Source organism: Neodiprion lecontei, chromosome 3 (assembly GCF_021901455.1).
Source record: "Neodiprion lecontei isolate iyNeoLeco1 chromosome 3, iyNeoLeco1.1, whole genome shotgun sequence".
In the NCBI taxonomy this organism is placed as follows: Eukaryota; Metazoa; Arthropoda; class Insecta; order Hymenoptera; family Diprionidae; genus Neodiprion; species Neodiprion lecontei.
Genome location: NC_060262.1, coordinates 1152565 through 1164262, shown reverse-complemented (window position 1 = coordinate 1164262; position 11698 = coordinate 1152565). Strand labels below are relative to the sequence as shown.

General features: G+C 41.1%; 1 protein-coding gene across 1 annotated transcript; it reads right to left on the bottom strand.

Annotated features, from left to right (window-relative positions):
* Positions 1 to 83: 83 nt before the first annotated feature.
* Positions 84 to 2220, bottom strand: LOC107224627 (guanine nucleotide-binding protein subunit beta-like protein 1). Its single transcript, XM_015664763.2, has 4 exons — positions 1608 to 2220; positions 1248 to 1426; positions 814 to 1147; positions 84 to 671 (listed from the first exon to the last, which is right to left on the bottom strand). Exons 1-4 carry the CDS (start codon positions 1752 to 1754, stop codon positions 366 to 368), a joined length of 966 nt encoding a protein of 321 aa, XP_015520249.1. The 5' UTR covers positions 1755 to 2220; the 3' UTR covers positions 84 to 365.
* Positions 2221 to 11698: the final 9478 nt, after the last annotated feature.

Sequence of the window (11698 nt, the reverse complement as noted above, 5' to 3'; positions counted from 1 at the left end):
CCTCATTTTTCAAAACCTTAAAGCGTAAAGCGCATTATTAGATTTAGACGACGAAGAAAAAGCAAAATTGAAAACACAATGCATCAGGAAAGATTAATATATTTTTCCAAAAATTCGCATTGATAATATAAATTTTGAATTTTTTCCTCTCTTCACAACTTTCATCAATTAGGTACTTAGGATTATTGGAGGTATTTCGTCGAGATATTCAAGTAGTCGTCAGTAGTTCGATATTAACGATGCAGTCATGCCTTTGCCGTGATATCTAAACATTCTTCAAGAAAAACTATATTCTTTCCTTTTTCGTTCATTATTTTAATTGTATAGAAACAATTACACTCGCAAATTATACAGGCGAATTTCCTTCAATTGTTATAGAGATCCCAGAGAGACACAGCGCCGTCTTTCCCGGCCGCAGCCATGAGGCATTTACTACCCCATGCCTCGACTTTACAGTCCGAATATGCGATGTCGTGGACCGACGTTTTGTGCTGATCCAGCACCGCGAGGGGCCGCAACGTTTTGAACGAGAAGATTCTCAGACGGCCGTCCCATCCACCAGCTGCAAACACCTTTGTATCCGGCCTTATAACTGCTACCGAGGTTCCAGCGTTCTTCAGTGGAATTGTTGATTTCAGACTCATAGTGTGAGCCTTGGTTAAATTAAAAGCCTGTTACGAGGAAGGGAGAATTATTACTTGTTAACATTGATACGGAACGAGTGAACTCTGATCCCTGGTCAACAAAAAATTTTCATTTGGCAAGCTACTGCTAAAGCTACAATTCTTTTCAACATCCCCATTTCTTGTCTACCTGTAATTTGTCGGTAACGCTACCGACTATTCCTCGCATTAGGTTAACGTCGAAATCCACGGTGAGTGGACATTCTTCGATAGAAAACCAGCTGAGAATGTTTCTCGCGTTCAAATCCCACACGGCTATCTGTCCGCTTTCATAGGCGACGATAACTAATTTTTTTCCCTGAACATCGAGAGGCTTGAAGGACATCACTTCGCCTAGTGCTTTCGGAGAAGAAACTTGATGAGGATCGAGCTTGTACGCTACATCCAAGGTCTTCAGAGAGAGAGCACCAATCACAGAATTTTCAAGAGGTATTAATATTTGATCCGACGAGAGCGTTTGACACCTGCCAAATAAAATTGGAATACAAACAAAGCACATTATTTTGCATCTTGGGGACTTTTTTGTTCAACAATAAAAAACGAAGCTAATCAATTAACAAATACCGGCAAAAGCTAATATGCCCGCTATCCAAAGTCTCCTCATGGATCCAATTAGAACCATCAGCCTTCCATACTTTGTATGTCCCATTCTTCCCTTGCGTAACCAGAGTTTCGTCGAGAATAGAGCGAAGAGCCAGACATGGCTCGGGTCCGACAACTAGCCTCGACGTTTCTCTGCTTTTCTGTAAGCGGTCCAACATTGTATATAAAAAAAAAGACGTAACGCGATAGATTCAAGTGTTTCGTCTTGCCACTTGGCGGCAAGTGTGAAAACATCGGCAATGATGAATGTCGGAGAGTAGAAAAAAACAAAAAAGAAGAGACGATTGTCCAAACAAAAGGTGAGTAAGGCGACAATGTTACCCTGAGATCCCAGATGTGTACGGTTCCGGACTCGGCACCGGCGTAGAGATGCTCGACGTAGGGCGATACCCGAAAGAGGAGACAGTGGACGGGTCCGGTGTCGGGTCCCCGCAGAAGGAAAACTGGGTCCGGAGGTAGAATGGCCATCGAAGAGGGCGCAGAGGAGGCGACGGATCCGCGTTGAGGGTTTGCGTTGCGACAAAGCCAAAGAGCTACGTGTCGTCGAAGGATTGAGGGGACGGTTGGTTGAAATGCGCGTCGTGGAAATAGGTGATTTTAGAAGACGGGAGGCACTCGACGTCGCCGTTGTTGACTTGACGGATGCGTGGTGTGCGTGAGTTGAAATAATAGCTGCTGTATCGAAAACTCGTCAACAGTTCATGTTGATCGCAATAATTGATGAGAGGAGGCCGGGTGTTCGTAAGTATAATTGTCAAGGAATAAACCGGGAGTAACATAAACACAAATTTTTCAACTCGAAATACTGTCAAACCATTTTTTCCTGTTTTTTGCGTCCGTTTTCGTTCCCCCGTTGTCCTTCTTTATTTTTGATGTAATGGACGCGTCGGCAGGACCTCCCGTCTTCTATTTACAAAACGCCATTTAACTGCGATCAGCTGGGCTCTCCTCTATCTACCAGATCTCCGAGTGGTACTCGATTACATCGACAGATGGCGCTCAACGACCCGACACCCGCCGATCAGTATTTTACAAAGGCAGCGGGAGGCTTGCCGGAGTCCCACGTTTGGATCCGGGGTCGTGTGGGAAGCCGTGATAGCAGTCCGGTAGCTTCTTTGTCGGCGGAGCCGTTTGACACGCGATCCAATAAGATTTTTTGATAACAAAAAATTTATTGGGGGGGGGGGGGGGGGGGGGGGGGGTCGCAACTTCGACGCTCTAATACGATACCTACTTTTGAGAGTTTTTTTTGATCATAAAGAAAACGAAAATACTTGGAGCAATTTGAATTTTATGACTTTATTATTTGTAGTTTCAAGAGAACATTACAGAAATTTTTTATTGAAATTAATAACAAAATGGCGGCATGGGGCGTATAAGTAGCGAACGACCACGTTTTCAATCCGGTGACGCAAGTTTATTTTCTATCCGATTGACTCGAAATTTTGACACAAACTTTAAAACTTGTCTATCGATTCGAGCTTGTGGCTGCTAGATTTTTGAATTTCAATCCTGAAATTTTTTTATGTAAATTTTTTGAACAATTTTTTATCCTTAGTTGTGTGTGTCGAGAAAAAAAAAATTTCAACATTTGGACTACGAGCTGCAACCCGAAAGGGGATTTTTAACTGAAAAAGTTCTTTCCATCTGTTAGAATGCGCCACCTCAAAAGCCCTCGAGTTCGGAGTCGTTCGTTACTTATGTGCGCCGTACCGCCATTTTGTTATTAATTTCAATGAAAAAATTTTAAAATGTTCTTGAAACTATAAACAATGAAGCCCTCAGACTCAAATTGCTCCAAGTGTTTTCATTTTCTTTAAATAAAACTCCTAAAAATAGGTATGATTTTAGACCATTGAGGAAAGGAAAGAGCCGAATTTCCTGAGGCAATGAGGCAATACGAATACGTACAACGAATTAAAGGAAAAATAGGAATCGCACCATGTGACATTGATTTGATGAAAGGTGAAAGAAATTTGTACGAAAAATGAAAAATATAGATGTTTCTTTCAATTTATCGCAACTAAATTCTTACCTCTCTGAATTGCAAACTTCTTACAAGCAGCACAAAATGTATAAACAAATTTCAAACAATGAAGAGAAAAATCTCTTTTAAACGTAGGTACACCTTGCATCCGCGGCACAAATTTCGAAGAATATATTTTCGGCTGTGTAGAAGAGGCGTCTCGTAAGCATTATAAAGTACCTCTATTCTCGGTTCTCGAATCTTTTTGCAACGAATCGCAGAAAACTACGCAATATGTATATAATCCTACGCATAATACGTACATACGTATGGAAATGAAGGAGAAAACTTCTCGCGTGACTGCAGAGTTTTACCCGCTTATATGTATACGTATACATACCCAAATATGAAGTACTACACATAATATATTATTGTATTGTCTCTCGGATGGCATTTTCGTCAACGAATTTTCAAAAGCTTATGTATTATCATTGCTGTATTTCTTGTTCAACGATCAAAGTGCCATAAAAAAAAACAGAAAAGAAAATAAATAAAAACAGTGGGAAATAAAGTAAAACATAGAAGCCTAGATAAATAACCACCATCTGCTACGCACTATAAAACTTGCAGCTGGCCATTTTCTTCACCACGCAATTCTTGTCTTGCGAAACACTCTGTGTGTGCATATAATTTATATACCCAAACTCATTTTTCATTGTGGATTAAGTATATACAGGTATACATATATGTCGTTTCTTCGGTACTATAACGCATACGGATACACAAAAGTGCTGCAACTGTAACGAAAAGACCTGAGACGCGGAGCTCTAAAATTACTTTAGTCATTATTGTTATAACGTATATATTACATGGAATTCTCGCGGTATACAGGGAAATACCCGTAAAGCTTCAGAGAGTATAAAGCCAAGGAAGAAAGCGGGTGGGCGACGTGGTCGGGATATAGCATTGGCATAAAAATTGTGAAAAATAGATAAGAGAATTAGGTTTTATATCCCCCCCTCGGCCACCTTAATCCCCCTCATCTACAATTCGCCCCCGCACCGAGCAGGCTCCATCTTTCAGGTTTAGGAAAACCCCATCTTCCTCGCGTCCTCGCCTCCGTGCCACCCACGCAGGCATCGGGCAACGCATATCGCATAATGCTTGCGGTTCGGTATACCTGCGTAGGTGCGCGTATATATATATATATGTATACATGTATACGTATATAAACGCACACACACCAGGTACAGCATCGCTCCCGGCGCGTCGCGACGCCCCGCGGGGGTGGTTATTAATATGTTTGTCCACGGGCCAGCGGGGCCTATAATGACGCGCGTCATCAATTATCTTAATCATCCGACGCCGTGCGCACAACCGCTCTGCAGGTGTACGAAGACCTAGAGTTGAATGCTGATATCCTCTTCTTCGCGGTCCATTTGTAAGGCTATACGCACACACTTACATAAATATACGTTCCCGCACACAGTGCAGTAACACAGACCTTATATACGTACGTAAGTATATACGTACACACAATCGTATACACATGTACCATGGATAATGGAGAAGGTTCTCCGGAGGTTTTCTTCTTCGATAATTTATCACCTTGTAACGCATTTACTGTACATGCATATACAATTTTTGAATATCGAATCGAGTAATATACATGTTTTCTTCTTTCTCTTCGCAACGCAAAACCTCGGTGTATAATAAGAACAACTCGAAACCGATACGGGATCGTTGATGTTGTTGTTTTTTTTGTTGTTACGGATATCGCGAAAATGGGGAAGAAAATGATTGCAACGATGTATATCCCTGCCGTTTGCCGCGTGAAACGAGGGTATACATGTATACACATATATATATGTATATGGTTGCTCGTTTCGAGGTCAGTCTAAGGACGAAGTAGTGGCTAATGACGGTTAACGATGACGTATTCGAGGGGTAGAGGAGAATGGGGTGAGTGTAAATTCGCGCACGTCCCCCGGTGGTGTATAATTTCTGCAACCTGGACCCCGACAGATTTACCGAAGCGCAGAGCGCGTAGCACCAGCCCTGGTGGCACCCTCGACGCCTTTGCTTGATAAGAGGAAGCTAACGGGGCTGACCGTGCGTCGACTCGGTCTACTTGCTGGCTGCTCGTTAAATACGCCGCGTGTTATCAACTCCGACGGCGCGTGTTCGGCCACGCGTTATAACAACTTGTGATTCCATATTTTTCTTTCGAATTGTCGAGAGATCTTCGACGCGTCAAGTTCTAAATTGCGAGTAAGGTTGAACGAAAAATAACGCAATTATACACGTAGGATGAGACCTGAGAAGAAGAAAAAATTAATACGTATGGGGGATTCCGTGCGAATCCGAGGAACGTCTGATCCTCGCCGTTTCTGTTATTGATTAAAATTTTTTATGCAATTGTCACAACTGTGAAACAGTAGCCTGAATTTTTTCACAATTTTTTTTTCAACCGCTCAATTATTTATAAATACTTTGAGTGATTTTGAAAAATAGATTTTTTACAAGACTTTCGATATTTATAAATAATTAGCCGGTTGAATGAAAAATCGGAAGAACCTCGGGGTACGGTGTCGGAATTGGAACAATTGGTGAAAAATAAATATCTTTGAAAAAATATAAAAAATGGCAAGGGTCAGACGTTGGTTGGATTCGCGTGGAATTCCTCATACTCATATCAATATCGTAAGTTAATAATGATTTTCCTGTTATGTTTATTTGTTATTTTTCTCGTCGAGTCGAGTCGGTCGTGGGGAGAAAAATGAAAACCGAAACGAGAAACGAAAATGACAAATATGAATGGTAATGAAGAAGAAAAAAAAAAAAAAAATGTTTACTCTTTCCGCTTACCGAACAACGGAAAAATAAGGAAAGAAGCACCGACGACGGTCGTTTCACTCGTTCTGCTTTGACGGTATAACGGTACAATACAGTAAGTAAAACGGCACGTTTATGTATATGTAGTTGTTATACGGAGTAAAGGGAGGGAGGAAAGGTTAAATTAACGAGCCTGAGGCACGACCTCAACATTCCTGCTCGGCTTAAATAATTACCAGGAAAAATGATAAAACGGTAGAAGCGTAAGTGTATGAAAAATAAAAATTAGAGGAACAAATCAAATCGTACTTGGATATAATACGTATAAGGTGCACGTGACGTGACAAAGTTGTTGGAAAAAAAAAGTCGACGAATTTTATAATCGTGTCAGAGACACAAAACGGGTTCGCGATCGTGTTGATTATTGTCACTACTTGATTATTGCGTTATTAATAATAACAACAGCAACAACGACTGTCGTATATGGGTAGATGAGGAAAAGAGGAAAACTTTCAAACCCTACGACTGACGTCATTCTCGCGTGTTTTCCACCGAGCCTCGTTTTCGCGACCCTCCCGAAACTCTGGCGGGGACGGGAAGGGGAGGTTCTCTATTTCTGACTACAATTGTATACCAACATTTTCCATAAATATCCCACGCAATTCGCAAATATTATTATAGGTATATACCGTAGATGTAACAGTCCGTAATAGTTGAACGGTAAAGTTTTTCTTCTTCCAATTTCTTGTATAAGGTATATAATACATAGCGTATTATGCCTCGCCCCCCGCATCGTCCGTGGAATATTGAATAATTGAGTGTAAATAACAAAGGATTGAAATTTTCATCGGAACTTCGCCGTGAGACGCGTCAAAAATTCATCTCCCATGCGTCGTGCTGCAACGCACAGCTGTAATAAAATCTTCGCTATGGCGTATTCACGTGTGTATGCATAAGTGGATTTTCACCGATGCTCTTACAGCGTAAAGGGATGACGTTAGAGCAGAGAGCGAGGAGTTGGGAAATGAGATTTTTGAACGGTAAAACCTGCGGCTGGCGGGTAGACTCGCACACGTGCGTACGTTAAACATTTATACAATTTAGGGTGGTCCTTAGTTGGGGGTCGGAAAAATTTTCATTTCGACGGCGCCTCTCAGATCTGTTCCAAACCATTCAAAGAAAATTTGTGCCAAGTTTCAAGCCTCTGCGTCAATTGGAACACGTGCCTCAAAGCTCCGAAAGTCTTAAACGTAAGGTACGCGTAGTTTTTATAATCAGTTATTTCGTTTTGCATGACTTTGGTATAAATTGAGAGACCGATTTGAAATGTGGCAGAGTTTTTGCTTATAACGGTAGGAACGAATCCTGAAAATTTATATATAATATACAAAGATGCTGTGAGCGGTAAAATGAGAAAATTGTTGCGTGCGAGGGATGTGACAGGGATTTTTAAAATACTTTCGCTATTCTAGCCTGTACGTGCATGTACGTACTTTTTCCACCAAAAGAGAAGAGGAAAAAAAAATGGATGAAAGAAAACCGTATATATCCTCCGACGGGTAAACGGATTACATTTTCATGCTTTCACCTCATCATCCTCGCAAAGCTTTCGCGTTGTTGTGATTTTAGTTTATTTTTATTTACTCATTTTCTTTTGCGTTTTTCTTTCGTCGTACCAAATCTTTGACGGCTGGGGCTGAGGCGCAATATATAATGAAAGAGAAAACATTTTGAGAGAAGTTAACGCGTGATAATATTACCCGCATCGCGTATTCTCGGTCAATTTTTGAATTAACGGCCGTTTTATAAATCACAATACGCACATTGTATAATTGCAGCTGTCGTATCGTTGTACAAAATAATTATCCCAGAATTCGAGAAAGCCCTGTTCCGTTGCTTCTCCGTTTACTAAACACTGTATTAAAACTTGACTGTCCGTGTTTTTGTTGAAAGAAAGATACATAATTTATATAATATACCATGATGAAAAAACGAAAATTAATTACTGTTCTCGAAAATTGTATTGCTTTTAACACGTATACTCTTGCGTGTCCAATGGCGTAAGGTCGTAAGCGCTATCTTACCACCTTTCGCTGTTGAAAAAAGGGAAAAGGGCTTATACTTTTCTTTCCTTTTTTTTTTTTGTTGATCGTATCTAGGCTTAATACATAAAAATATGGTCAGGAACGTTGAAATTGAATAAAATTTCAACTAGGAGCAAAGGGTCGCATGTGCTGGTAGATACGACTTATTGGTCCTGATAAAAATCGAAAAAATGGTCTACTACGATAATTGCATAAGGGCGTAACCGACAAAAATTACTATTGTTATTCCTATCATTTTGATAATTGACGATTCGGATAATCGACACTCAGAAAATCGACGTACTCGTCTCAATGGTTTTCAAAGCGTTTGCAAAAGTAAAACAAAAAACTGCTGTAACTGTTTCATATATTTTTTTTTGTCACGTACGATTAACGGAAAAAAGTTGTGTCTGCCTATCCTACAACCTTTTCCCTGTATATTCTCAAACGCTTGGTTTTAATTGAATCATACGTTTTGGCCATTTTGAGAGCGAATGGTAAAAAAGAATGACAAAAAAACAAAAATATATATATATATATATATATATAAAAAAAATAAACAAATTATCCGCCCTTCTGCCACTAAGATCGCGTTTCTGGTGGTTACGACCTTACGCCATTAGACCCGCGCTACGATACGTCATGCATACCCTGGATAAAATAGCTTATAATACACGGAGACGTAGGAGTATACATATACGTGTATAAATTATAACGAGCGGCCGATTTTTAAAAAAGATATGATTAATACAACGGGTGCATGCAGCAGTCTCGAGGGTGTGTCGTGCTCGGCGGTTCATAATTGCCCTTTCCCTGCACCCCCGCCCCTTCGCGTAATTATCCTTTTGCCTCGTTCGCGGTTGGGTGACGCGTTCCAGTCGCTATATTGCAAAGGAAAAGAAAGGAAATTGAAAAAGACAAAAAGAAAACTGAAAAGCAAGAGTCGTAGCGATGAAAAAGTAATTCGCAATCGAAATGACACCACGGAATGGACGAGAAACGATCAGCTGCGTGCGCAACGTTAAATTTTCCGAATCGTTGCGTGACTTTTTTCTCTGAAATTTGTGATAAAAAAATGACAACGCCGCGTAAGGGCCTTATTACACATATCCCGCTTCAGCAGTATACCTAACCCTCGCCCTTTTCTAACATAAGCTGGATATTGTGCGGTGGAAATTATGTAACGCAGTAATAGACTCAGTCCTGTAATTGGAAACAGTGATGGGAAAGGGAAACGATAAGCGAGCGAGGGATGGATGGATGGATGAATGGATGAATGGATGAACGGAAGCCGCACGATTCAAAGGATCAACAGAGCGTACAGAGGAATACAACTGACATCCCTGACAATCGATGATTAGACGTACGTCTCTGTGCTTGTAATGGATATATTATTTTCACTGTGTGCAGTTCGTAAACCTAATTCAATTGCTCGTTCGCAGTCGGCGGAAGTTATGGCGAAGACATTTGAAACAAACTTAAACAATTCCATACGGTTGAACTCGTTGTTTTGTTAGACAAATTTCGAAACTGTTCATAATACACTTGTCAAATAAAATACCGTCCGATGATTTTACTGTACGAAGAAGTGTGTGAAATAAATTTAATAAAAATAAAAATAAAAAATAACTGGGTTGTCTTACGATAATAGGATTGAAATTTTAACTATCGTGAGGGTAAAAACACTTTGAAATCTCGGTAGAGAGAAATGAAAAGGTAAAGTAATGCAATCAATATATATATATGTATATATATATATATCTCGTACGTTTATAATAATATCCTCGGTTGTATGTCAAGCGCGAGGATTTATTTGGTGAAAAACGTGAGCGTAGGGCCTGCATCGCTCCGGGGATGAAATGAAATACATTGCACGGGGAGAATTGGTACAAATTGTAGTCACACCTACCGCTGATTGTTTGGTTTTTTTTTCTCAGTCAACGTGTAGAGAGAGAGAGAAAGAGAGAGAGAGAGACCTGTTTTACCAAACTCACAATATATAATTTCGCAAATTTTTCCTCACACATCCCAACATAGCGAGAATCTTGAGAATTTTAACTTTTCGAATTACCTCTCGCTTTCAAGTACGTAGTATTTGATAATTGCAAGTACCAGTTCGTCACATATAATACGAAGACGGTTGAAAAGAGAAGAGCTCGTATTTGTATGTATAAAAATTTATATCCCCGAGGACCTGTTGGTAACTAAATTTAAAAAAAATCATCCCGGACGTTGGATGGTCGGGTGATTATTTTTTCTTTTGTTTTTTTTTTTTTTTTTGTCCTCGGGGATGAAACGGGCGTTGAATTGAATCAGCGGTGCAGGGTCCCGGCTAAGCTTCTTCGCCCGGGTCATCCGGGTTGTCGTCGCTAAGGAGAAAAAGAGACATCGCGGCGGAGCCAAGGGGGAGGTAGAGGGCGGCTGTAGAGGCGAACTTCGGGCTAAAGGGATGAAGGAAAAGGAAGATGAGATAAAAAGAGGCCGGTAAGTCGTGGCCGAAGATGCGGACGGATTGCCCAGCCGAGCCCCCGACAACTTGTTTTCCACCGAGGTAAGGTATAAGGTGATACACCTACCCGTGGTCCAACCCTGCGAAAGCCCTTGGGTATTACAGGGTGGCTGCCTCCCGGGCAACCATGCCGACGACCTTCACCCGGTGGCCCATTTTCCGCCCCGTACATAACCAGCCGTTTCAACATTGTCATTCCGGCCCACGCAGCGAAGGCGGCGGCGGCATATGCAGTTTACCTGATTGTAAGTCGAAAAACCGGAATTACACGTTCTTGGTTCATTTTCGTTCACCATCTCGAATTTTGTCCGCTTTCCAATCAATCAATCGATTAACCGATTAATCGCTTTTTCGACCAATCGGTTCGTCCAAGTTCTCTCCTGATAACTCTGCAGGTCAATCGGTACGCGATTCGCAGCTCGTTTACCACGTTCGAACTAGAGCCCCTACGATACGTAGTCCGGCCAATCGCCTCCATCTTGGCCGCCATTTTCCGACGAGCCGAAATTGTGGCAAGTTTCAAGCACACGTAAGTATGCAGAGACTTTGATGTTGATGACTGAACATATTATAAGCTAATATTGTAATATGCTCGTCGTTTAACTTCAGCGTTTTTAGCTACTTATAACGTGTTTAAAACTTCTCAAAATTTCGGTTCGCAGGAAGATGGCGGCCAAGGTGGAATCGATTAACGGGACTCTGTTTTGTAGGGACTCTATTTCGAACTGTACTCGTATCTGACCCACGTAAACGAATTCCGTATACATATGTGAGTCCTGACTCAGATTCTGTTCACGTCGGTCAGATACGAGTAAATAATTGACCCGCAGAATTATTATGGGGCGGCTTTGATTAATTGATTAATCGGTAAGACGATCGATTAATTGATCGATTAATCGCAAAAGCACTGGTACCTTCAGCGTCAAGAAGCTTTCACCGCACAGTTCGGTCTTTGTGTTGATTACCAGATTTGAAGAACTCTCGATTTAGCAACGACTTCCTGCGGGATATTTTCTCT

Bases quoted from the DNA above. Each gene is read 5' to 3' on its own strand.
- LOC107224627 (XM_015664763.2), bottom strand. From the start codon at position 1,754: ATGGCCATTCTACCTCCGGACCCAGTTTTCCTTCTGCGGGGACCCGAC. The intron at 1,148-1,247 runs GTATTTGTTAAT...TTTATTTGGCAG, and splicing joins GGGCATATTAGCTTTTGCCG to GTGTCAAACGCTCTCGTCGG. The intron at 672-813 runs GTAGACAAGAAA...TCCTCGTAACAG, and splicing joins GCGTTACCGACAAATTACAG to GCTTTTAATTTAACCAAGGC.